Below are 24,385 nucleotides of genomic sequence, written 5' to 3' on the forward strand. Positions count from 1 at the left end.
AACTTCATATTTAGGTAATTTTGAGTGTTGGTTCAGCTGTGATAGCAAATATCATACGTAAATTTTGGTAGCTAGGGTAGCTACAATGGTTTATTATTTATGATAATAAAAACACACAGTTGATTTATTTGAATTCGTAAACAAGAAACGACGACTTTGCCTTTGGTAGAGAAATCTGAAAATTTCCTTACGTAAAAAAACCCCCCTTATTTCACCTATTTACCCAAGTACACAGCAAATGCCTGTATGTATTACTTATGTAACGAAATTCCGTTGGTATCCTCAAAACAGTTTCGGCCCATAAGTGTTTTCAGGCTGCATGCGACACAGAGATTACATCTTCCTTGCTGTAACTCGCGTTTGATGGTGTAAACCTACACGTGGTATTTGTCATCATTCTCGGGATGGTCAATTCATGAATTTATAACAGGTATAATTAGTAGTAACACCACTTCGGTTACTCAACAAAGGTTCCCATTTGGCATTTCTCCTGTCTGGAGTAAATACTCAACATTATAAAGTAAAGTCTGTAATGGCAAATGTATTGTATGTTATGTAATATGTGCATGTAAGTGATGCAAGAGGGTTTATCAGCTGAGTTACAAAAACAAACATCGATCAAAGGATTAGCCGATAACACACTGATTGATTAATTACTTTGGTCAAAAGGTAGTGTGTATAGATGACTACACCCTGTCGTACAGTGCGATTGTAAAAACAACATCCTCCCTTCAAAGAATTAACCACCCTTGCGTTGATTGATTGATTGCTCATTATTCGTTAACTTAATTACTTAGAATAGCGGACATCTTACAATTAGTTGCCAGGTGTGCTATCTTGGGTGACCAGTGAGAGGTTTATCAGGTTTTCACCAACGAAAGACGTGAAACGATGTGTTACTTTTTCGCAAATTAGACAGTTGTGTAAGACACGCGACTCAGAGCAGGATTATTTACCAGCTGCAGATGAATGGAATACGATTTCTTTTACGTGGATATTGATGGATACATTCCTGAACAAGGTAGTAGCCTGACATTGTTGCTATGAAATTAGTCTGTTTTACATTCATTATTTGCATTTTGTTTTAATTTATTTGTTGTAGCATTCAGCAGAATCGATATGACAGAAAACACACACTAGATCGCGTATATGTGTGAAATAGGATCCACATTGGCAATCTATACAATGTATAAATGTTGCTGTTATGTTAGAAATTTACTATGAGTATAAGCAGACCGTGTGTTCTTTCATTAATTTTCAAAATCATACAAATATGACATTAAACTAATTAGGGTTATGAGACAAAATATAGAGACATACATTGGCTTCGGTATTTTCCCGTCCTAATAGTTTTTTACCATTTCTACCACTGGCAGATGATTAATCTTCAAAGTGTTTCATTTGTTTTCATAATACATTTGTAATGAAGTAAAAATGACTTCACCTCAGTTGATCTGTCTATAATTAAACTATCAGTTGCACATACGGACTGCGCAGCAGAGGTGACGAACCAGTCACGAATTCTGGGATATCATCCGGGCACTCACTGTAGAAAAACAATAACAAAAGTTTACACCAGTCCACGGAAATTGCTCCGCATCAGTGCCCCTTTAAACAGCGCACTCACCTTTCCAATATTGATTTCTTTGATAACAAATTGTCCTCCAGTTGCTTTTGATTTCACTAGCAATGCTTTTCCAAAAGCACCTTCGCCGATTTTCCTCACTCTTGTGTAGTTATCCATATTGAAACGTTTTTTAGGCTGACGACAAAAAATATATATAATATAACGCACACAAACAGGAAGAACTCAGTTAGGAATTCTTTCTTGACGTGAACTCGTCTTCTGGGTTCAAGTGCGATAAAGACTGTGACATTCGGCTATCTGACTGAAAATGTAAAGAAAACGCCCTTCTGTGAAGAACAATTTACAAAATATATCGTCATTGTTTTGTCTCGTTGTCTCTCATTTCTGATATCCTGTAAAACAACAAACTTCGTTGCCTAACGCATTTAGCAGATGATCGGACTCCAATGTAAACTATGCAATGTACTATTCCCCTAAAACTACTCTACTAAATTCACTTCCAATGTAACTTTGTGATTTTTATCATCGCTAATATCTATTGATTTCTGATAATCCTATCATAAGTAATATGATTATTGACTGCATATCAATTATATGAGATTTTGTTGTTTCTGGAGAGCAAAGTGTTCATTTTCCCTCTTTATATACTTTATAGTTGTTGCAATACAGCATCGCTAGACTACCGGAAACGTATTGACGCTTAAAATCCAGAACAATCCGTCTCTGCTAGATGAACTTCAGAACACCATCGAATGATCAATGTGTGCTTGTGTAGAATGTTATCTGTACATAAAGTATGGATAACAATTATGCTTTTTGCAACTGTTTCCAGTTACGTACTAAATATATATTTTGGAATGTCCCGATATTTTGATCCGGTGTAAAGAAGTCTCTTAGGCTCTGTACTACGCTTCTCATACAATATATATATAAGTAGGCAGCGCTTATTTATGCAATGAGCCCGTTGTGGATTTCTTGCAAAGTGAGAATTGTTACAAAAAGGAAAGCATGTCTTATGTTTGTTTGACGACCCTTGACGTTGAATATTGTCATCATTAAATAGCGTTTTCATCAAAGTTTATCCCTGATGTGAATGAACACGGTCCTGTTGTTATTTGTTTAAAATATGTAATCCGTTTTCGTTGGTTGGTTCAAACTTGTCTCAAGGCAAAAATGGCTGCTTCAGCTCTGAGGCTCGGGCAACATCTAAAAGAACTGCGCTTTCATTTATGTCAGAAGTCACCAGCAAGCAAGGGCGTAAGGTGTGCTTTTATATATATAGTAGCTGGAGGTGATAGAAAATGCAATGTCAGAACGGCCTTTAATTGTTGTGTTTCTGTGTTGACATTTTGAAGGGCAAACGTATCCAGTTCTGCAGTTGTACAAAAGAGGCATTTTGTCGCTTATTAAAGGGGGTGACTACCGAACAAAACAATGAACTGAAATATTCTTGATTTTTATCATTTTCTGCGTAAGAGTTCTCTCCCGTGCCCCATCCCAATTAATAATTATAAGTGATATATACTAGGATTACTAGCTAAACCTAACACAAGTACTAGAGGACTCATAAATATAACTTAGAGTCCCTCAAGTACGTACAATTTACAGAGTTGTACGACTTAGTGTTGCCTCTGTTAATCTGCAGAAGAAAGAATATGGGGAATGGAAGGAACCTTTTTCATGTTCTGTTGCAATAAGTTTTAGTCTCTCAGTTTATGAAAAAGTTTATTATATGGTGTGTGCCTTTTACCATATATAAATTAAATATTTCACAATAAATCACATGCAGTCAGCTGAACAAGAGTAACTACAGATCTCTGCAAAAGGTATTTGGCCAGTTGCCGTAATTTCCATAAAATATGTGTTGTTTCAATGAGGCATAAATAATTTTCATGAAGTGAATTTAGGATGGATCTATATACAATTTGACAGGCAAATTTGAAATCATCTCTGCTTTGTACACATAATCTCAGTTCAATTTTCCAAACCACATTTAACTTAGGGCGTCACATTTGGTTTCCCAGTGCACAATCCCGTAGGACGCCATGTTAAGGAGTTCACAGCACTGTACACATGTTCATTAAATTGTTACCATTTGATCAATAAGCAATGCAAAATTAGACAGAAATTATGTGATTGAAGGCAAGATGATTTCTCACAAAGTGCAAAATTTGAATCAGATGTAACGAAAATTAACTTACAGAAAACAACTTATGGTGCATTAAATTAACTAGAAATCTGTTGAAATTACGTCAAGTGTCTGAATAGTTTTTGCACAACTCCGTATGTGTGGTTTTGGTTGGGGAATATGAACATATCGGCCGTTTAGGTTACTGAGCAAGTTTCTATAAATTGATTTTCTTTAGGGTACATTTCTGCATACAGAATGTATACAGAAATGTGCCTGGGGTACGTATCCAACAATGACCCCTTAAGCCTCACTAATCTTGCATGATTCCTCGAACCATTGATTTGATTCTGCTATGATTAGGGCGAGTTATTCCTTGGATTCCTTTTTGTTGCACCTCTAAATGAACAATAACATAATTTAGGGTTGGGTGCAACAGAAAAACAACAAAGTTATTGAGACCTATATGCACATGAAGACTCATTTAAAAAACATAAAATAATTACACTATGTTCTTACTGGCCTCAGCTTGTGTACCCTGGATGTGTTTTAACAGATATTTTCTTTTGTGGCATAATGTATTCATACACTTTGATGCAGTGAATAGTGTATGAACCTGTTTCTAAAGCAGTGTATGTTTTTAATATCTATGTAATTGTCACTATGATCAGTTCATCTTGTTTGTTTCAGGGATTTTGTAGAGAAGTATTATGTTGATCTAAAGAGACACAACCCCAAGTTCCCATTCCTCATCAGGGAATGTAGCAATGTACAGCCCAAGCTTTATGCTAGATATGGTAAGGTTGTTGGCACATGAATGCACTGACTTATGACTGATGATTGTTGATAATAAGTGTTCAATCTGCAGGATGATTGCCAGAAGGGATCTACCTGACAGGTCATCACATTCATTTGCAGTGACATGCTATGTGTTTTTGTCAAAGAGTTAAGCAACGATACCTAAAATTTTATGGATGACTAATTTGTCATTGCACGTTTTGGCTGTCATGTGATTCAGCAATAAAGATAATGTATACACTACAGTAGCAGTCTCTTTAATAAATGGTTAGGACAACAAAATGAAAACCTTTGAGTACAGTTTGTTTGGGATGGCGTGCAATGCCTGCTGTATTGAAAGAAACTTTCAGTCTTACTTCACATTCCAAACTACTTTTCAATCAATTAAATCAGACAGGAGTGTTAAAAAAGCCTTCATTTCAATTTCTCTTATCACGAAGAGAAATTCTTAGCAGTTGTGTGGATAAAGGAGACTTTGATTGTTGATTATTACTTCCCAAATGAAGAATATGTAGTGGTTAGGTCCAAAGTAATTACTGATCGGTTGCTTGTTGTTTAGAAAAGAACTCAGGACTGTTATAGCCTTAACCAGCGGACATTGTTATCCTTATCGTGATAATATGATAATTGAAAGGGGATATGATGCACAGGATTTCTTATATATATATATAATTTTTTTTTCTGTATAGTAGAGATGTATTCCTTTGACTTTTGACCTGTGACAGTAGAGGGCAGAATAAGCATTCAGCAACCCATGCTTGCCGTAAAAGTCGACTATGCTTGTCGTAAGAGGCGACTAAGGGGATAGGGTAGTCACACTCGCTGACTTGGATGACACATGTCATCGGTTCCCAATTGGCCAGATGGATGCTCATGCTGTGGATCACTGGATAGCCTGGTCCAGACTTGATTATTTTCAGACTGCCGCCATATAGCTGGAATATTGCTGAGTGAGGGGTTAAACAAAACTCACTCACTCACCCCATGTTAATCAGATTTTGAAACATCTTTTGGTTTCACCAACATATTGTTTCTTACAGTGTTTGCATGTAAGGAGGTATACTACAGTCATATAGCTGGAATATTGCCGAGTGTGGCGTAAAACTAAACTCCCTCACTTTGGTATTTGCTGTCTGTTACAGAGTTCGGCAAGGAGTCCAGCCTACCTCTAACGGACATGACAGCAGAGCAAGTGTTGAAGGCCGTAGAGACGATGGCCAAACGATGAATGAATGCTGCATTGTGTAGACTCTGTGTAAATAATATTATTAGAGTGTTCCATGAACTATCAAGGAATGTAGAGTTTGATGTTCCTGTGAGAAATGAATTCTCTTTGTGAATTAAATCAAGTGAAAGACTTACCTTTCTGTTGCTTTTGTTTATTTCATGTTCAGTATACATGGTGAGTGTCCAGGCACTGGTGCAACACTCTCAAGGCACATTAATTTGGTTTGCAGATTTGTGTCCCTTTGTGGGACCAGGACCTGCTGATTGTGGCTTCTTTCTGATTATAATTTATGGTTGATTATGAAATTGACACACTGTGACCAAGCAGAAATACTTTTCAAAGCAGTGTTGGCAGTTCTGGAATTCCCATGCTGTCTATGTTCAGCTGATCAATCTCAATATTGCAGTCCTTGTGGTACTGGACTTGTCTTCTTCGATATGATTGATCATAACCTTCTTCAAGACAGACTTCAGCATCCACATGGAATCAGTGGGACAGTGCAGTGGTGGATATCTTCATAAGTTCATGGAAGATAACAATTTGTACTTATTTGAAATGACAGGTTTTAGGTACAGTGCGGGTCGTCCTCTACTGTGGCAGTACTTCAAGTATCATCTCAGTTTCAGTAAACTTTGTCTCAGTGTTACTCGTTACACTACACCACCGTAGTGGAGTGTAACGAAAAGTAATGAGGCTTAGACTAAGTATCAACCCGCAATTCCATCTCCTTCATCACTCCTATGCCGATGACTGTCAAACTTTTCAACCAGTTTCGTCTCAGAACCCACCTGAAGCTTCCTGTGATACAGCCGATTGCATCAAGTCCTTAAAAGCTTTGATGACTACAAACAAACTCAAAATGATCAGTGATAAAACTGATGTGGTCCTTTTGGGAACCATGCAGCAGCTCCTAAAGGTGGACTTGCTTACTGTCAATATTTCAGGCATGGAAGTTCAGATAATGGTGTCCTGTTGAATCAAATGCCTTTCATGGATGTTTAGATTAATGACGTCATCAAGACTTGTCACTAGAATCTTTGTGTGATGGAGAATATAAGTCCCTTGATCAGTGTGGAAGCTGATAATTGTCTTCCTAGATGCCTGATACTGAATAGACTTGACTACTGTAACAGCCTCTATGTAGTACTCCCAGATGTCCTTGACAAACTTCAAAAGGTGCACAATACAACAGCACGAATTGTAACCCTACAAGAATTCCCACATCTCTCCTGTTCTTAGAAATTTCCACTGGCTTCCAATAAGAGGAAGGACCCAGTTCAAAAGTCTCTGTCTGACACATACATCTCTGCAGGAGTAATCTCCTTCATATATACCAGAGCTGATATTAGATCTCAACACCAGAGCCTACTAACAGTGCCACAATATAAACTCAAGAGTTTTGTTCAGAGATTTTTTTACCATAATACCCCCTACACAGCTCCAGATAAGATTTGGCTCATGGGGGTATTGTACCCACGGTATTACATTTGAGTGGGTATTATGAATGTTGAGTGGATATTTCAAACTCGCCTAAGTATGTGTCATTTAGTAAGTTTACGAAGCAGGTACAATAACAAGTCAACAGTTGAGAATTATTAATTATGTTCAATAGAACAGATCTTAAGTAAATTATTTGCCATGTTGGCAGTGATACTTTATCATAACAGGAACCAGTAATTGCTGAATTAAATGTATAAAGTGTTGACTAATATCCAGTTTTGTTTGGATGTGTTCCATTTTGCATGTGTCAGGTTCACACATCAGAAAAAAATTGAAATAAACACTCTTTTTTAAAAAGAATCATGAATATTCCATTCTAGTGATTTCAAACGACAAATTAAATTCATGATCAGACAGAGATCAAGTCACCATTCGTATACCCATCTTTGGAGGTCATTGCATGATGTTTAAAAAATGTATTGTGGGAAGTTACTATTTATCGTATGAAATAGTGAAACTTTCAAAGGGAAAACTGGGTCTTTAATGTGCTTCACTGGACAAAGCATCCTCCAGGGGAGGTCACTGGTTCAATCACATGGCCACATCACATCTCACATTACGTAGCTATGGTGCTTCGTGGTAACCTACCGGATTGGCTGTGGTATTGAAAACAATAGCAAAGCCAAGAACATATGAAGGCAGCTGAACATAACACAATATTTCACTAAGTTCATAAAACATACCCTTGAAACAAAACATGACACTGAAGTATATGTACTATAAAATATCCATTTTTGAATGAGACTTCCCAAATATAAAATAAATTGTACTGTTTTTAATACCCTCCTCTACAAACTAATATGTTATTTTTAACCTATTTAATCTGACAAAACCTTCATATGTATGCAAAAAGAATGAACGATTTTTGAACATGAAAACATCTATTCAGGAAATGAAAGAAAGAAATGAATTCGTTGTTTTCGAAGAGAACAACTTTATGAAATTGTTTCAAAATATATTTTGGACGCCACGGTTCGTTTCAGATTCGTGCGTTTTAAATAAATCAAACTGGTTCTACGTTTTGTACGCGCAGAAAACAACGCTTTTATAGCAGACGGGATCCCAGTTAATTCTGAGGTCCGATCCTGAATTTAGAGAAACCAATATGTCAGCCTCCATGTGGCATGAATAACAGAAACACTAATGAATGATTACACACCACAACCCCTGACTTACTAGTAAGTTGTATCTACACTATGGTTTGTCTTAATTCAAACTCTGGATTGTTTGTTAGTGACAAAGACCATTTATAAATTACAATGTCACTGTCCAGTTTTGGCGACCGAATCTGAAAATAAACACGTTTCATCGCCTGGCACTCAACTACGATCAAAAATTTCTATCTACAAAATTGACAGTCTACAACTTATAGAATACCAGGACCCAACCTGCTTGCCAGTCTTTCCGAAATATGGCAATGAATAAGCGAAAACACAACCGCTCCGCCAGACTGTATTATGACAAAAATATTTAAAGTCCCAAAATTAAAGGGGCACTGATGCGGAGCAATTTCCTTGGACTGGTGTAAACCTTTGTTATTGTTTTTCCCCCGTGAGTACCCGGATGATATCCCAGAATTCGTGACTGGTTCATGACCTCTGCTGTGCAGTCCGTATGCGCAGTTGATAGTTTAATTATAGACAGATCAACTGAGCTGAAGTCATTTTTACTTCGTTACAAATGTATTATGAAAACAAATGAAACACTTTGAAGGTTAATCATCTGCCAGTGGTAGAAATGGTAAAAAACTATTAGGATGGAAAAATAACGAAGCCAATGTACGTCTCTATATTTTGTCTCATAACCCTAATTAGTTTATTGTCATATTTGTATGGTTTTGAAAATTAATAAAAGAACACATGGTCTGCTTATACTCATAGTAAATTTCTAACATAACAGCAACATTTATACATTATATAGATCGCCAATGTGGATCCTATTTCACACACATACGCGATATAGTGTGTGTTTTCTGTCATATAGATTCTGCTGAATGCTACAACAAATAAATTAAAACAAAATGCAAATAATGAATGTAAAACAGACTAATTTTATAGCAACAATGTCAGGCTACTACCTTGTTTAGGAATGTATCCATCAATATCCACGTAAAAGAAATCGTATTCCATTCATCTGCAGCTGGTAAATAATCCCGCTCTGTGTTGCATGTCTTACAGTTATCTACTTTGCGAAAAAGTACCACATTGTTTCACATCTTTCGTTGGTGAAAACCTGATAAGCCTCTCATTGGTCTCCCAAGATAGCACACTTGGCAACTAATTGTAGGATTTCGACTGTTCTAAGTAATTTAGTTATCCAATAATGAGCAATCAGTCAATCAGCGCAAGAGTGGTTAATTCTTTGAAGGGAGGATGTTGTTTTTACACTTGCACTTTACGACAGGGTGTAGTCATCTACACACACTGCCTTTTGACAAATCCTCTAGAAGATAAAAGTAATTAATCAATCAGTGTGTTATCGATTAATCCGTTGATCGATGTTTGTTTTTGTAACTCATCTGATAAACCCTCTTGCATCACTTATATGCACATATTACGTAACATACAATACATTTGCCATTACAGACCTTAATTTATAATGTTGAGTATTTACTCCAGACAGGAGAAATGCCAAATGGGAACCTTTGTTGAGTAACCGAAGTGGTGTTACTACTAATTATACCTGTTATAAATTCATGAATTGACCATCCCGAGAATGATGACAAATAACACGTGTAGGTTTACACCATCAAACACAAGTTACAGAAAGGAAGATGTAATCTCTGTGTCGCATGCAGCCTGAAAACACTAAGGGGCCGAAACTGTTTTGAGGATACCAAGGAATACATACAGGCATTTGCTGTGTACTTGGGTAAATAGGTGTAATAAGGGGTTTTTTTTAACGTAAGAAAATTTTCAGATTTCTCTACCAATGGCAAAGTCATCACTTTTTGTTTACGAATTCAAATAAATCAACTGTGTATTTTTATTATCATAAATAATAAACCATTGCAGCTACCATAGCTATCAAAATTTACGTATGATATTTCCTATCACAGCTGAACCAACACTCAAAACTACCTAAATATAAAGCTTTCCAATCTTTCGGACTGAAACAAATGGCTTGCTACGTGCCAGGAGACATCAAATTTTCATGTAACATGATTAAATATAGAGGTTAAAAACACAGAAATGGGATCAAATTGGATCAGTAACTATTTCATCCAAGCATCCGAAAAAACCTACACTGCTTGGATATTTTGTTACGATCAGACAAGGAATAACATGGATATTTTTAAATAATGGCATATGATGGGCATCTGGCCTCCTGACTGTTTAGGTGTAGAAATTCTGCTAATATGGACAGGAGCCCAGTTCCTTTGTCCATCAAGGTCCAGGGAGCGGGCGCTGACCAATTTGCAGTTTGGTTTCGTAAGTAGACCGTTGGCGAGAAACATTATTCGCTCCGCATCAGTGCCCCTTTAAGTATATAGGGCCGTCTCCTATTCTCGCGGTAAACACATTTTCTGCCTAGGTCGCCAAATGCGTGATACTTAACGGTTGTTTACATCATTGACCAGTAATTAGAAAGTGACCCAAGTCTGTGAATTATCAAAATTTTGCAGTGTAACTAATATTTGTGAACTTTAACCAACTTGGAAAAATCGTAACTTTCCCCAGCCCTTCCCGATAAGATTCCCCTTCCTCACACCTGATAACGTTACTTTCTCGTTGTACCTTGAGAATAGGAGACGCCTCGAAAAGTCAGCGGCGGACAACCATGATTTTCATCGGGCTCAAGTGAGATAATACACTTGATGGATCAAGCAGTTGATGAATGCAGATGTTCAAGTGGGAATCTCTTCATTTAAAAACAACAAGTATACATACGAAAAGAACTGTTTATATTATTTTTTTCAGTTGATATTCGTAAGTGCGGCGAGAATAGGAGATGCCAGTATATATAGGGTTGAACCACTTAGTGTTACCGGAAAGAGTTACGAGGCTACCTGTCAGATTATGTCCACCTTGCCTGGACAGTGAAATACGTTCACTGATTGTTTGGAACTTTGCCTATAATAATAATTATACTAATACACTTATTATGGCAAAGGGCGTGGTTGACATGCATGATAAATAGGGAGTGCAGATTGTCAGGATCTGCCTGTGCTGAAAATGCTTTAGATGACTTAAAACAATAAGTGGCTATTGTTAATTTGTTGATCAATAAATGATGGAAATAATCACAGGAATTTCTTCATCAGAAGCTGTTCAGCAAAGATGGATGTGAAGTGGACCTCGCTATCGAGTGTTCTAAGCAAAGAATCTTTAAGTGCTATCAAAGCTCTCAAGTTTAAACGGATGACCCCAGTTCAGGTATGTCTGTCTGTTCCTTCAGCAGTAAGTGGGTACCAAGTAGAATCTGAAGACTCTGAGATCAAGGGAAACTGAATGGTCGTTATGACCATTTAACTTGTCATACACAATCATGCAATACAAGGTATTCAGTTAACAGGCCATCGTAGCTTGAAGAATGATTTTTGTGTCAGTCAGCAAGTCAATATTTTTTGTGTAAGCCTGATAGGTTGGAAAGTTTATATTTTGACATTATTGAGGGCTAGTTAAGCCTGATAGGTTGGAAAGTTTATATTTTGACATTATTGAGGGCTAGCCCAACAATTTTAGCAATAATCACACTTATGCTTTTTTATAATGGAAGCTACACCCATATCAGTAACGTTTTTTAGTTGTCCTTTTGCAGTGATTTCATGTTTACCTGAAACCTCTTGTCAAAAACCCTGTCAGTCCAAAGAACAAAATCTTTCAGAATCTTCAGCTAGTCCAGAGGCCATGATAGGCAAAAGACATATTCAGCATGTTTAGTGGTCCCTGACAGTCATCCAGAGGTTTTGTCGGGATGCAGCTGGACCAAAGACCCTATTAGACCAGAGACTCTGACAATGCAAAGACCATCATGATGTCTTGGAAATGTCTAAGATCAAAGAACATTACCCCCAAAACATGATACATTAATCATGTTAACCCTGACAGTTTCACTCGGCACAGGACTGCACAGATATCCCAGGTTTGACCATACACCTGGCAGAAATCATGAACATAAAGTATTTTACATCATGAATGTGTGTCACCTTTATTCGTCTACTTGTTTCTAGCTCATTCCATGAACCTCTGATTTGCCTGTCTAAATCTGAAGTATTAACCAACTATCTTGGTATTGCTAGAAGTATAGCTGCCTGCATGAAACATTTACTCATTAACTATCCATCGGTGATCTTCATCTTGATCTTGTTCTACATCTATTTCAGGCAGCATGTATCCCACAGTTTCTGCGGAACAAAGACGTTGCTGTGGAGGCAGTTACAGGAAGTGGGAAGACGCTGGCCTTTCTTCTCCCTCTGTTGGAAATGTTGAAGAAAAGAGAAACTCCCCTCAAGAAACATGAGGTAACTTCTGATTTGGAGCAGTCTCCCCTCATCCTTCAGTTTTACTTTGATCTCATTAAGATCACATTTCTATAAAAATCTCCAGTGTCAGCACGTTTACTTTTTAAACCTTGCTTCCTTGCATATTAATAAGTTCATTGTAGAAGTAAGACTGCAATGTTAAAAATTTTAATTGATTCGAGCCAGGTTAGCAAGTCTGCTACACACCTGGTCTGGTTACAGACTTGTCATTTCAGCATTTTTATCTTATAAACTGAGCAGTAAGGACTAATAACTACAGATCAGAATAATTAATGGTTGTGTAGTGAGTTTGCATATTTGTGTTCATATAAGTTCATTGTAGAAGTAAGACTGCAATGTTAAAAATTTTAATTGATTCGAGCCAGGTTAGCAAGTCTGCTACACACCTGGTCTGTTTACAAACTTGTTATTTCAGCTTTTTTATGGTATAAACTGAGCAGTAAGGACTAATAACTACAGATCAGAATAATTTATGGTTGTGTAATGAGTTTGTGTTATTAATCTTTTTCCAACAAAAATCTTCAGGTATGCATGTTTTGAATGTTGACTAATCTAAAGTACCCATCACTTAATTAGAGTGAAGCAGACAGCTAACTGCTGGTACCTTGTATGCTGTTACAGAGCAATTTGATAACTGTCAGTTTAAATTAATTGCTTGTCAAGTAAAACTTTTATTGTTTGATTCTCAATGTTGCTGTACATAATGAGATATCCAGGGTCAGATCCAGGTACAAGGTGGACCGCACATAAGTCATGCAGTCCAAAGGCTAGGTGGAAATGCTCCTCAGGAAAAAAAGTGGATGGGGTGGCGGGGAAACGGGGGGTGGTTCTTAGTGTCCCCTGCCTTGATATTGGTCACTCATGCAGCTGAGTTAACTATCTTAACCTTGTCAGTCATATCTAATAGAAATTGGTATGAATGAGTAGTAGAAATTATATGAAATTATATGAAACATGTCTTTACCATGGTTACAGGTTGGTGCGGTGATCCTGACACCGACACGAGAACTGGCTATACAGATCGACGAGGTCCTCTCCCACTTCCTCAGATACTTCTCCGACTTCTCCTCAGTGCTCTTCATAGGGGGTGCTAATGTTGGGGCTAATATTGACAAGTTCCTCACAAATGGGCAAGTAGCACATATTTCAAGATTGATGCATTGATATGTATTAAAAAGTTTTCAAACACAAGATCCCCAGTGGAATCTGGGTCAGATTGGAAATCCATGATCCTATCAGTGGAATCCGGGAAAGATAGTAGGTCTATGATCCTATAGGTGGAATCCAGGAAAGATAGTAGATCCTGTTCTTGACTTACTAGGCAAATACATGAATCATGCTGTCGAGCTGGCTGACATGTATACTGAGTTGGTCGATTCACACAATGTCAGTGACATCATTGTCCGAACTAATTTTGATCACAGCTGGAATATTGTTGAAAAGGGGTAAAATGACGACAAACAAAACCAGCTATGTTCACTTTCCGATGTTTCATGTAATTTTTTTGTCAATCTGAGCATATTATTGATAGTATTTCCAAATGTATTTCTTGTAGTCAGATGAAGCAGTCTTTTTATCAGAACAGACTAATGTCACTGTAGTCATTGTGATTAGACAGTGACCTTGAATGATTTTTTTGAGCCAGCCTCTGGAATGACATGTTTAGCTCCATTACACTAATGTCACTGTAGTCATTGTGATTAGACTGTGACCTGGAATGATTTTTTTGAGCCAGCCTCTGGAATGACATTACAGTACTCCTCTGTGTGAGAATCTGGCAAGACCTGCATAGAAATTAAAACTTTTAATCTGCTGGTCTGCACTGAGGGTTCTAAATTCTAGTAGTCTAGGTTAAAACATTTGCTCGTCACACCAAAGACCCAATTTTGACTCCCCATGTGGTTACAATGAGTGAAGCCCATTTCTAGTGTCCCCAGCAGACAGTTCTGAATGGAAAATGATGTGTTCTATGCTGTTACTTTGACATGGAAGATGTATGCGCCCAGCCAAAAGGGTGTACAACTGAGTGTATATTTGTGTTCTGAATGAGTGTTCTTTTGTCAAAAGAGAGCAGTGAGGTAGCCAAGTAGTTAAAGCATTTGCTTGTCATGCTGGAGACCCAGGTTTGATTTCCCACAAGGGGAGAGTTCAATATGTGAAGCCCATTTCTGTCCAATGCTATCATACTGTTGAAATATTGCTGAAAAAACTAAACCATACTCACTCTTTTCAGAAAAAACGTTCTGTAGTTAGAAAAGAAAAAAGACTGGGTGGTCCGAGTTCTATTGTGACATGACCTGAGTTTTTTGTCACCCATAGCATGAGAGAAAAAGATGGGTTACCTCAGCTCGTTGTTTATGGTTTATTTTTGTGTTATCAACAGAGGTAATATTGTCATAGCAACGCCGGGTCGGATGGAAGACATGTTCCAGAGGAAGCAGGGAGCATTTAACCTGGCTGGTAGCATCAAGGCCCTGGTGGGTAAAATTTGGGGATTCTGTATTTTTCCTGTCAGTTCATTAATCTACAGTTAACACTGTTGGATGTAAATGGCCATGGTGGTTTGCTAGCCTACTAAAGCCTAGTTGCTTTACTTTTATTATTAGTGTTGGTCACTTTGATGGTCAAGTCTGTTGACCACTGACTGTCAACATAGCAATATGGCATTTGATACGAAGTTCTGTTTGAATTTATCTTTGCATTTAAACAAAAGGGAATCATAATTCATGGGAAATTTGAAATATGATTGGATTCAGCCTCTCAAGGTTTCAACATCAGAATTCACTAACTTGTACATTGTATTCAGGAGGTGCTTGTCTTGGATGAAGCTGATCGTCTGCTGGACATGGGATTTACAGCCAGGTAAGATAATTATTTTCCTGTCTTTACATTCAAGCTTAGGGTTCTATTTACTGTTTGGGGGAATATGTGTTGAATAAAAGTCTTCTGCTTGCTGTGAGGACAGATAAGTATAAGAATAACCATCGTTTCCTGCCATTCTACATTGATTATGAAACATCTAAGGTCTTTTCATGTATGGCTAATTAATAGGTGAAAAAGACTGTCAAACACTGAATTCTCTTGGACTGATTTTATAGACCAAATAAAACACAGGATGCATCAGTGCTTACTCACTCACTCACTCACTCACTCCCACCTCTATCCCCCACCCCACCCAACCCCAACACTCACTCACTTTTGTTAATCAACTCCTTTCTATATTCCAGCATCAACACTATCCTGAGTTACCTTCCCAAACAGCGGCGGACTGGTCTGTTCTCAGCCACCCAGACAGATGAGGTGGAGAATCTAATCCGGGCCGGGCTGAGGAACCCCTTGAGGATCACAGTGAAGGAGAAGTTGTCAACAGAGTCTGAGTCGCTGCAGAGGACACCACTGACTCTCAAGAACTACTACATGGTAAGAGCTGATGCATCTGCACGTCCTGAAAAAGACACTGGCGTCTCTTTTGACCATTTCATATGGTGAAATGTAAAAACATTCTTGCCGCAACAAATGGAACAACTTGAATTTGACCAAGAACATTCTGACTCAACATGGTTGCCATGACCGCCATTTCCGAAACCCAACCAGAACCTCTTCACCAGTATTCAATAACTGTACTTCACTTTGATAGACATATATATAAGTAGGGTGTATCACTGAAAGAACTTTCAGCAATGTCGAGGGAAGTAATTTTTTTTACACCTTCCTTTTGACTTAGATTGTGGATGCTGATGAGAAGTTCAACCAGCTGCTCCACTTCCTCAAGGAGCACAAGCAGGAGAAGGTGATGGTGTTCTTCAGCACATGTGCCGGCGTGGATTACTTCTCCCGTGCCCTCCAACAGTGAGCATATCTACATTGAGCTACCTCACAATGCCCCCAGGGAGCACGGGTATCCCAAGCACCATGTAGCTACATTCTTTAGGCATTCTAGAATTTTATGATCGTTGTGCTGAATCATGGTTGATCCCTATTATGTTTCTTGATTTGTCACCACTGTACCTGTGCTTGTGAGTGAGTGAGTTTAGTTTTATGCCACTTTTAGCAATATTCCAGCGATATGTTGGCAGGGAACACCAGAATTGGCCTTCACACAATGTGTGTATGTGAGGGAATCGAGCCCTGGTCTTTGGCAAGACGTGCAGACACTTTAACCCATTAGGCTACCCCACTGCCTCCAATAGGTTGTGTGTTGCACCGAGAGATGAATGACACACTATTATGTAATAAAAATACTCTTAGAAAATGCATTAAACCCTGCTTGATCACTCTTTTTGTGTGACTACATTGCAACACTGCTGTGTTACTTTTTGTAATATTATTTTGCAAACTGGTAATAATGGTTGATGTTTCTATTTTCAGCATTCTAAAGAAGAGCCAGATTCTTTCGATCCATGGAAAAATGAAACAGAAGCGAAACAAGATATTTTCGAATTTCCGACAGCTAGCAAGGTACATATTTTTTTTTCATGTTCTTCAAAGCTGATGTCAATATTTCAATCAATCAAATAGTGATTGACATTTTTGGGGGATGATTACATGTGTTGACCTGTATTGATGTGTGTTCTAGTGGTGTGTTGACCTGTACTACAGTGGTGTGTTGACCTGTACCGATGTGTGTTACAGTGGTGTGTTGACCTGTACCGATGTGTGTTACAGTGGTGTGTTGACCTGTACCGATGTGTGTTACAGTGGTGTGTTGACCTGTACCGTTGTGTGTTACAGTGGTGTGTTGACCTGTACCGACGTGTGTTACAGTGGTGTGTTGACCTGTACCGATGTGTGTTACAGTGGTGTGTTGACCTGTATCGATGTGTGTTACAGTGGTGTGTTGACCTGTACTGATGTGTGTTACAGTGGTGTGTTGACCTGTACCGACGTGTGTTACAGTGGTGTGTTGACCTGTACCGATGTGTGTTACAGTGGTGTGTTGACCTGTACCGTTGTGTGTTACAGTGGTGTGTTGACCTGTACCGATGTGTGTTACAGTGGTGTATTGACCTGTACCGATGTGATGGCACGAGGAGTGGACATTCCTGAAGTACACTGGGTCATACAGTTTGACCCCCCGAGTTCAGCCAGGTAAACAAATTTTAGTCTAGATCAAACAGTAATAACACTACATGCAAATTATACATAGTGAGTTAACTTAACGGAACATCACTTAACTTTATAACAAATCACATCAAGCTAAAGTCTACAGAATTCAAATCATAAACTGACACATCAGTTTAATCCTAAGCATGAGTGTGGTGCAACCAAACCAATATAAGATGATTATCAGATCCAAACTCCTTGATCTGATCCAGGTAGCTAAGGGACACAACCCACTTCTTATCCAGTAGTCAAAACATTTGGAATATACATCTGATAATGCAAGAGAAAGGTCTTGGTCTGAGTCTTGGATATTTCCCTTAAATCTTTTCAAAACTTTTCAGGAGTTTATTCAACCCATAAAATGATAAACAGAAAGAACTGGAATTAACTTGTGTTTACATATTCTTTTCCGCCCGATGAACATGTAAAACTCTGCTGATTGATTATTATCTTTAATCAACAGATAAACAAAACCATGCTCTCACTGCAACATGTTCAATGGTTCCTTTGAAGGCCTGACAGTCTCCTCTATTCATGTTTCCCACCTCCACACCAGGAAATATGAAAATATCTGATCTTGCAGTATATATCTGTCTGTTTAGTTCTTTTGTTCATCGATGTGGTCGTACAGCTAGGATTGGTAACACCGGCAATGCCCTCGTGATGCTGCTTCCGGCCGAGGACACCTACACCACCTTCATTAGCATTAACCAGAAGGTGAGCTGGCTGTAGATGAGGAAGATTCTTCATGTCTACATGTTATGCAAATTCTTCTTAGTTTCTTCAGTCCAGGATCAAGATTTTTGAAGTCCTCTTAGCCCTGACATAGTCATAAGTTAATGATACTGTATGGCACTTACAACTATCTTAACACTAGGAGAGTTTTGAAAATCTAGGTCCTAGGCTTGCTGTGATACAACAGAAATGCATTCATGACACTATATATTTTGCAATCTGTGATATCTCCTAGCAGCTATCATGACTGAAGGTGTTGTACAAGGTGCCACAAGTCCTTGTGCAGAACTGCATCCCTTGGACCAGCCCATGTCACTTATGAGTCTGGGTTTGAATCCAATTTGCTCTGATTATATTTTCTGGTTTATTGCACCTTATGTTGCTGTTGAGGTAGCCTAGTGGTTGAAGCATCTGCTCCTCATGCAGGAGACCTGGGTTCGATTCTCCATATCTACAGCCCACTTTCTGATGTCCTCTGCTGTGATATTGTTGGAATATTTCTAAAATAGGTGTTAAACGATACTCAGTCACACAGCAACATTGCAACTGTGGGCTTACCCAAAGTGATAAACATCTGAGACCTGCATCACTTCAGGGTTACCTACAACATTAATGATGCAGTAATACATCAAAATGGTGTTAAACCAACCCAGTCCAAGCAGTCCTTCACATCTTCCGTCTTCACGTACAGGTACCCATGGAACAGCTGGAGAAGGCAGAGGATGTACACAACTACCTGCCCACGGTTCAGAAGCTGGCTGCTAAGGACAGGTATGTGTTATATACATGATCCCTTTTGTATCCTTCCCAACAGCTCTTTATTACAGAGGGAGCAGGGGGTAGTGGTGAAAGTGTTTGCTCTTCATGCCATAGACATAGGTGTGATTCCCCTCATGGATACAATGTGTGAAGCCCTTTTCTAGTGTTTCCCTCTATTATATTGCTGGAATAAAACTAAACTCATGCCTCTATATATGGCCTGGCGTAAATGTATAGTGTCTCAAAACACCTGAATCTTGTGATTGGCTGAGTTATTGTAAAATCATTGCATGAGGAATAAGAAACAAAATGTATAATGAAATTGCTTATGTAGTATAAGAGTAAATATTTGGGTAGAATTGTGTCCTTAAATATATATACTGCATAGACGTATATATCTCTAATAAATTAATCTGTAATTTGACTGTTTCTGTTGTTTCTGTGACAGACACTCATTGTGTAATGTCTAACTTTCAGAGCAATATATGAGAAGGGTATGAGAGCCTATGTGTCCTTCATCCAATCCTATGCTAAACATGAGTGTAGCATGATATTCAGAGTGAAAGGTCAGTACAAGAAAGTTTATGTTTATACTCAGGAAAACGAATATGGGAAAACATGAAAGTACAAGTGTTCCTTGATTTATTTCCAGATTTTCACTCACAGTGCAATGTAAACCATGACAAGAAACCTGGAAAAGGGTAATGGAACCCTTGTGCTTTCGTGTGTGTTTTTATTACTTTCCATGAGTATAGTTTCATAGTTGATCGTGGTCTTTAGGGTACCCTTGAGCCCAGGTTTCTAAAGGTTTCGATTCTCTTCTGCTTATCTTCAAGCTGGAGCCAGTTCTCCAATTTGCTGACTTTGTCAATTGTATGCACTTAATTCTTAACAGTTCAAACCATCAATCAGTTGCTTGTCTGGTCTGCAACATGAACACCAAACAAACTTGTTGGTGATTAACTATGATTGTTAATGTTAGACCGACAGTGCCTCTCCAAGATAAATAGTAACCAAACTTTGTTGTGGTCAGTTTTGTATAATGTTACTTCTCTCACAGGTGCCCTAGTCAGTTTGATTCCTTGTCTTCCCTGATTTTGTTTCTGGGTTTGTTAGCGTTTATGCTCATGCATTTCATCAAAGATAGAAAAAGGTCCTGCACCACCTCGGTGGTCTGTTGGTGGTGGAATGTAAATGGTAAAGGCATACAAATCAAGCTGACACGCCATAATATAACTGGAATGTTGTGTAAAGTGGCATTAGGATGATCTCACTCTTTCTTACCATGCATTTGTAACTTGGGTGGTGAAAGAATTAATGAAAATCAGGTACAGGTGTTATGTTATAGGAGAAGGGAACGATATGATGGCAAAATACAGGCATCATTAACAGATAATGATTATGTGTCACTCACAGTTCTCATAGTACTTCTCTTACTTACCAAAACTTTCAAGACCCTTTGACTGTGTAATATTGTGTGGTTGTTGTATTACAGAAATATGATTTTGAACTTGGCTTCCTTTTCAAGAGTTATATTTTCTTTATCAAACTGCCTTGATGTTGTCTTCACAGATCTTGACTTTGGTAAACTAGCTACTGGATTCAGTCTTCTGAAAATTCCTAAAATGCCAGAATTAAAAGGCAAAGATATTCCCAACTTTCATCCAGCTGAGATTAATGTTGACAACATTCCATTCAGGTGAGTGGATACAAATAGGTTTGTACTTTGGATGAGATAAATATGTCTTTAGGTAAGTTGGCGTGTGTCCCAGGTGAGGTCATACCAGATAAAGGTGAGCTGGTATGTGCCACAGGTGAGTTCATACCAGATACAGGTGAGTTGGTATGGTTCACAGATGAGTTCATACCAAACAGGTGAGCTGCTATGTATCACAGGTGAGTTCATGCCGTATATAGGTGAATTGGTATATGTCATGTGTGATTTCATACCAGATACAAGTGAGTTGGTATGTGTCACTGGTGAGTTCACACAAGATACAGGTGAGTTGGTATGTGCTACAGGTGAATTCATACAAGATACAGGTGGTGTGGTTCACAGGTTAGTTCATACCAGATATTGGTGAGATAGTATATGCCACAGGTGACTTCATACCACATACAGGTGAGATGATATATGTGACAGATGAGTTTGTACCAAATACAGGTGAGTTGGTATGTGTCATTAGTGATTCTATAGCAGATACCAGTGAGGTGATATGCCTCGCAGGAACGTTTATAACAAATGCAGGTGAGTTGATATGGGTAACAGGTGAGTTCATATTAGGTGCTGATGAGTTGGTATTGATCACAGGTGAGTTCATGCAAGATGCTGGGAGCTGGTTTATGTCATACCTAAATTACCTAAAAAATACCTAATTACACAGTAGTCATAATCGGATAGTCATAATCAGTTTTAACTCCATGGATAAAGTAGATGATTTGTGCACTATGTTACTTTCAAGACCAATAATGATTACTGTGTGACAAAATGCCTTCATCATTCATTGTGTCATGTCTAATTGAACAGCTTAATTTGATTTCTTTGCAAATTTAAAAAAAATTTAAATGTAAAGTTTTTAAAACATTTCAGTATATGTTAAGGATGCAAGTACATACATATATTTTAAGTGATGGTCTTTCATGGTCTTGATGCCATGTGTCAGTATTGTTGCTTACCATTAAGTCGTTATGCTGAAATTTGGGATACAACAGTATTTGAGTCATCTGTGTTACAATATATCCTGACAGTTATATACTTATCATTGTTGCTTCAGAGACAAGCACCGTGAGAAGCAGCGCCAGGTGAGGATCGAGAGTGGGGAGCAGCTGCAGAGGCATAAAAAGATGAAGAGGCCACCCAAAGTGAGTGCAAACATTTCTGGATTCTTGTAAAACCAAGGGAGACAAGTGCTTTTGCTATATGATACTTCTTTGAACACTATCTTCTCAACTTCATTATTTAGATTGGTCTTCAGTGTTTTCAAAGAAACAAGTCAACTTAGTTGGGGTTTGTCAGTAGGATGTCATGAGATTTGAACTCTGAAATTTGCTGTTCAGTCTGTGCCATGGTCCAGACAGAAGGAGAAGGTTGAAAAGAAGAAGAAGAGAGTGGAGAAGAAACTTCGTGCACAGAAGAGGAAATTGGAGGAAGTTCAACCAACTAACACCACTGAAGAGCTTGATGACCTAGGTTCTGACTTACGGCTCATTAAGAAGTTAAAGAAAGGAAAAGTAAGATATGTCTTAAGACGAAACCTGATAAATGTACATTGAAAATCTTGTACATGTATACTACAATAAAAATCTTTTTATCTTATCACTTAATCTGCCTAAGGACCACCTAAAACTTTCATGTTGTAGTTAATCAAAGGACCACATAATTCTTTCATATTTTAGTTAGTTTGAAGACCACCTGATTCTTTCATATTTCTTTTGTCAATCTGACCTACGTTAACAAATGAACTATAGTTACATGATATCCTTATCGATGTGTTAAAATGGATGTGGTATAGCAATGAATCATTATGAAAGGACCCTTTTGTTTCACATGGGACTGTTTTCTCACCTGTATTTTGTCCTTTTCAGATATCAAATAACGAATTCAACCAGGAATTTGTGGGAAGTGCGTTAAACAAGCCAGACAGTGACTCAGAGTGTGACACATGACGACTAGTTGATGAAGTCATTGTGTGAAGTATATTCAGTGTCCAGATGTTTTCTGGAAGGCAAACTGAAGGTGAAGGTCACAGAAGTACTGAGGACATGAAATAATCAGCAGGTGAACTGCAGCAGCATTTCCATGGATTCATCAGGGGGGACTAATGAATTGTGAACAGCCTCCATGGATTTGCCCTGTGTTCAGGATAGTGTCAATATTCTGTTTCATCTGAGGCTGAGTGTCATTCAAAAGCAAGACGTATTTGCCCATTAATACATAATACCATTTAGAAAGTGATCAGGTGTAACATGTTATATTTTGGACAATGCATTGGCTGAGTGGGTTAGATGGCCGACTTTGTGTGCTGCTGATTAGATACGTGACTATGAGGGTGTGGCTTTGAATCCCAAATTGGATTCAACCCAACAAAAGCATTGCAATCTGTACTTTGCTGAGAAAGTGTAATCCCAAACATAATGTGTTATATTTGCACACTCTTTCAAAAATATTTTTGAAGAGGCAGACAGATATTAATGAGATAATCACATAAGATTATTTCTTTTCTTATTGAATAATTGTAACAAAATACAAATGAACTCATTTCAATTACTTCTTTAGGTTGTCTGTGTTTTGTAGTTTAATGTCAGGGGCAAAAGTTTTGATTCAAGGCATTTGTCCTAAAGTTTCCACTTTGCCCTGATTGTGTGAGTGATTTAGTATGATTTTCTGACTCTTTTAGCAATATTCCAGCAATACTGAGGTGGGGAGCACCAGAAATGGGCAATCACACATTGCACCAGTGTGGGGAATCGACCCCAGGCCTTGAGCGTGATGAGGGAACACTTTAACCACTGGCTACAGGCTACATTACAGTCCTGTTTGTGTTTCAGGGGTGGTGAACTAGCAGCACTTCAGGTTTTTCTCCCATATTGAGTGAGTTAAAATATACTTAACAGCAAAAGAAATGCAACATTGGTTGTTTGTCAAGTGTTTCAATAGAATGCTTACTTTTATGAGATTTCATTTATTCGAATATTGCATTTTTTCCTGTTCAGTATATAAAGTCACAACGGGCGTCTTATCATGACTAAAAATAGTTCAAAGTATGGCAGATCCAACTAGAATGTTACAGTGACATAACTTAAGTCTAGTATATATCTCTAAACTTGGATTTCAAATCAGGGCAATGCAACATAAGGTTTAAGGTCACCAGCAACTGAAGGTAGATCACCATACTGGAGACCAGGGGGGTTTGTAGTATCGTTTCCCTACATATTAAGGATAGTACTGGCAGACCATTTAAACCGGCATTGATACCAACTCAATTACTTGAAAACTTTGTTGTGTTTGTCTTCAGTGGGTTTGTTGTCTCTGTTTAGAAATGGGGCTAATGAAAAGGTGAC

The 24,385-nt window shown here is 38.1% G+C and overlaps 3 protein-coding genes across 3 annotated transcripts in view; 2 read left to right on the forward strand and 1 right to left on the reverse strand.

Moving 5' to 3' along the window:
* The window catches only part of LOC137274355 (serine/threonine-protein kinase Nek1-like), a 73,795-nt gene extending 71,743 nt beyond the window's left edge, over nt 1–2,052 (reverse strand). Inside the window, exon 1 of the mRNA XM_067807508.1 lies at nt 1,628–2,052. Within this exon, the coding sequence (XP_067663609.1) occupies nt 1,628–1,744 (117 nt within the window). The 5' untranslated portion in view covers nt 1,745–2,052. The remainder of the gene's footprint in view (nt 1–1,627) is intronic.
* A 673-nt stretch (nt 2,053–2,725) lies between these two features.
* Nucleotides 2,726–5,875, forward strand: LOC137272882 (NADH dehydrogenase [ubiquinone] 1 alpha subcomplex subunit 2-like). The gene is made up of 3 exons (XM_067805297.1): nt 2,726–2,850; nt 4,407–4,513; nt 5,657–5,875. The coding sequence occupies exons 1-3, from the start codon at nt 2,762–2,764 to the stop codon at nt 5,740–5,742; spliced, it is 282 nt and encodes a 93-aa protein (XP_067661398.1). The 5' UTR covers nt 2,726–2,761; the 3' UTR covers nt 5,743–5,875.
* A 2,439-nt stretch (nt 5,876–8,314) lies between these two features.
* On the forward strand, nt 8,315–23,591 carry LOC137274356 (ATP-dependent RNA helicase DDX55-like). Its single transcript, XM_067807509.1, has 17 exons — nt 8,315–8,420; nt 11,507–11,618; nt 12,569–12,706; nt 13,703–13,857; nt 15,111–15,204; nt 15,534–15,589; nt 15,955–16,147; nt 16,452–16,576; nt 17,096–17,185; nt 17,723–17,815; nt 18,433–18,547; nt 19,257–19,336; nt 19,802–19,890; nt 20,897–21,023; nt 22,099–22,186; nt 22,382–22,555; nt 22,910–23,591. The coding sequence occupies exons 2-17, from the start codon at nt 11,523–11,525 to the stop codon at nt 22,988–22,990; spliced, it is 1,794 nt and encodes a 597-aa protein (XP_067663610.1). The 5' UTR covers nt 8,315–8,420; nt 11,507–11,522; the 3' UTR covers nt 22,991–23,591.
* The last annotated feature ends 794 nt before the right edge of the window (nt 23,592–24,385 follow it).

Source organism: Haliotis asinina, chromosome 2, assembly GCF_037392515.1.
Source record: "Haliotis asinina isolate JCU_RB_2024 chromosome 2, JCU_Hal_asi_v2, whole genome shotgun sequence".
Taxonomy (NCBI): domain Eukaryota; kingdom Metazoa; phylum Mollusca; class Gastropoda; order Lepetellida; family Haliotidae; genus Haliotis; species Haliotis asinina.

What these genes read in the sequence shown, in the direction of transcription:
- LOC137272882 (XM_067805297.1), top strand. Translation starts at nt 2,762, where the DNA reads ATGGCTGCTTCAGCTCTGAGGCTCGGGCAACATCTAAAAGAACTGCGC. An exon ending in CCAGCAAGCAAGGGCGTAAG is followed by an intron (nt 2,851 to 4,406) that starts GTGTGCTTTTAT and finishes TGTTTGTTTCAG; the next exon opens with GGATTTTGTAGAGAAGTATT. An exon ending in CAAGCTTTATGCTAGATATG is followed by an intron (nt 4,514 to 5,656) that starts GTAAGGTTGTTG and finishes TGTCTGTTACAG; the next exon opens with AGTTCGGCAAGGAGTCCAGC.
- LOC137274356 (XM_067807509.1), top strand. Translation starts at nt 11,523, where the DNA reads ATGGATGTGAAGTGGACCTCGCTATCGAGTGTTCTAAGCAAAGAATCT. An exon ending in AACGGATGACCCCAGTTCAG is followed by an intron (nt 11,619 to 12,568) that starts GTATGTCTGTCT and finishes CATCTATTTCAG; the next exon opens with GCAGCATGTATCCCACAGTT. An exon ending in TCATTAGCATTAACCAGAAG is followed by an intron (nt 18,548 to 19,256) that starts GTGAGCTGGCTG and finishes CTTCACGTACAG; the next exon opens with GTACCCATGGAACAGCTGGA.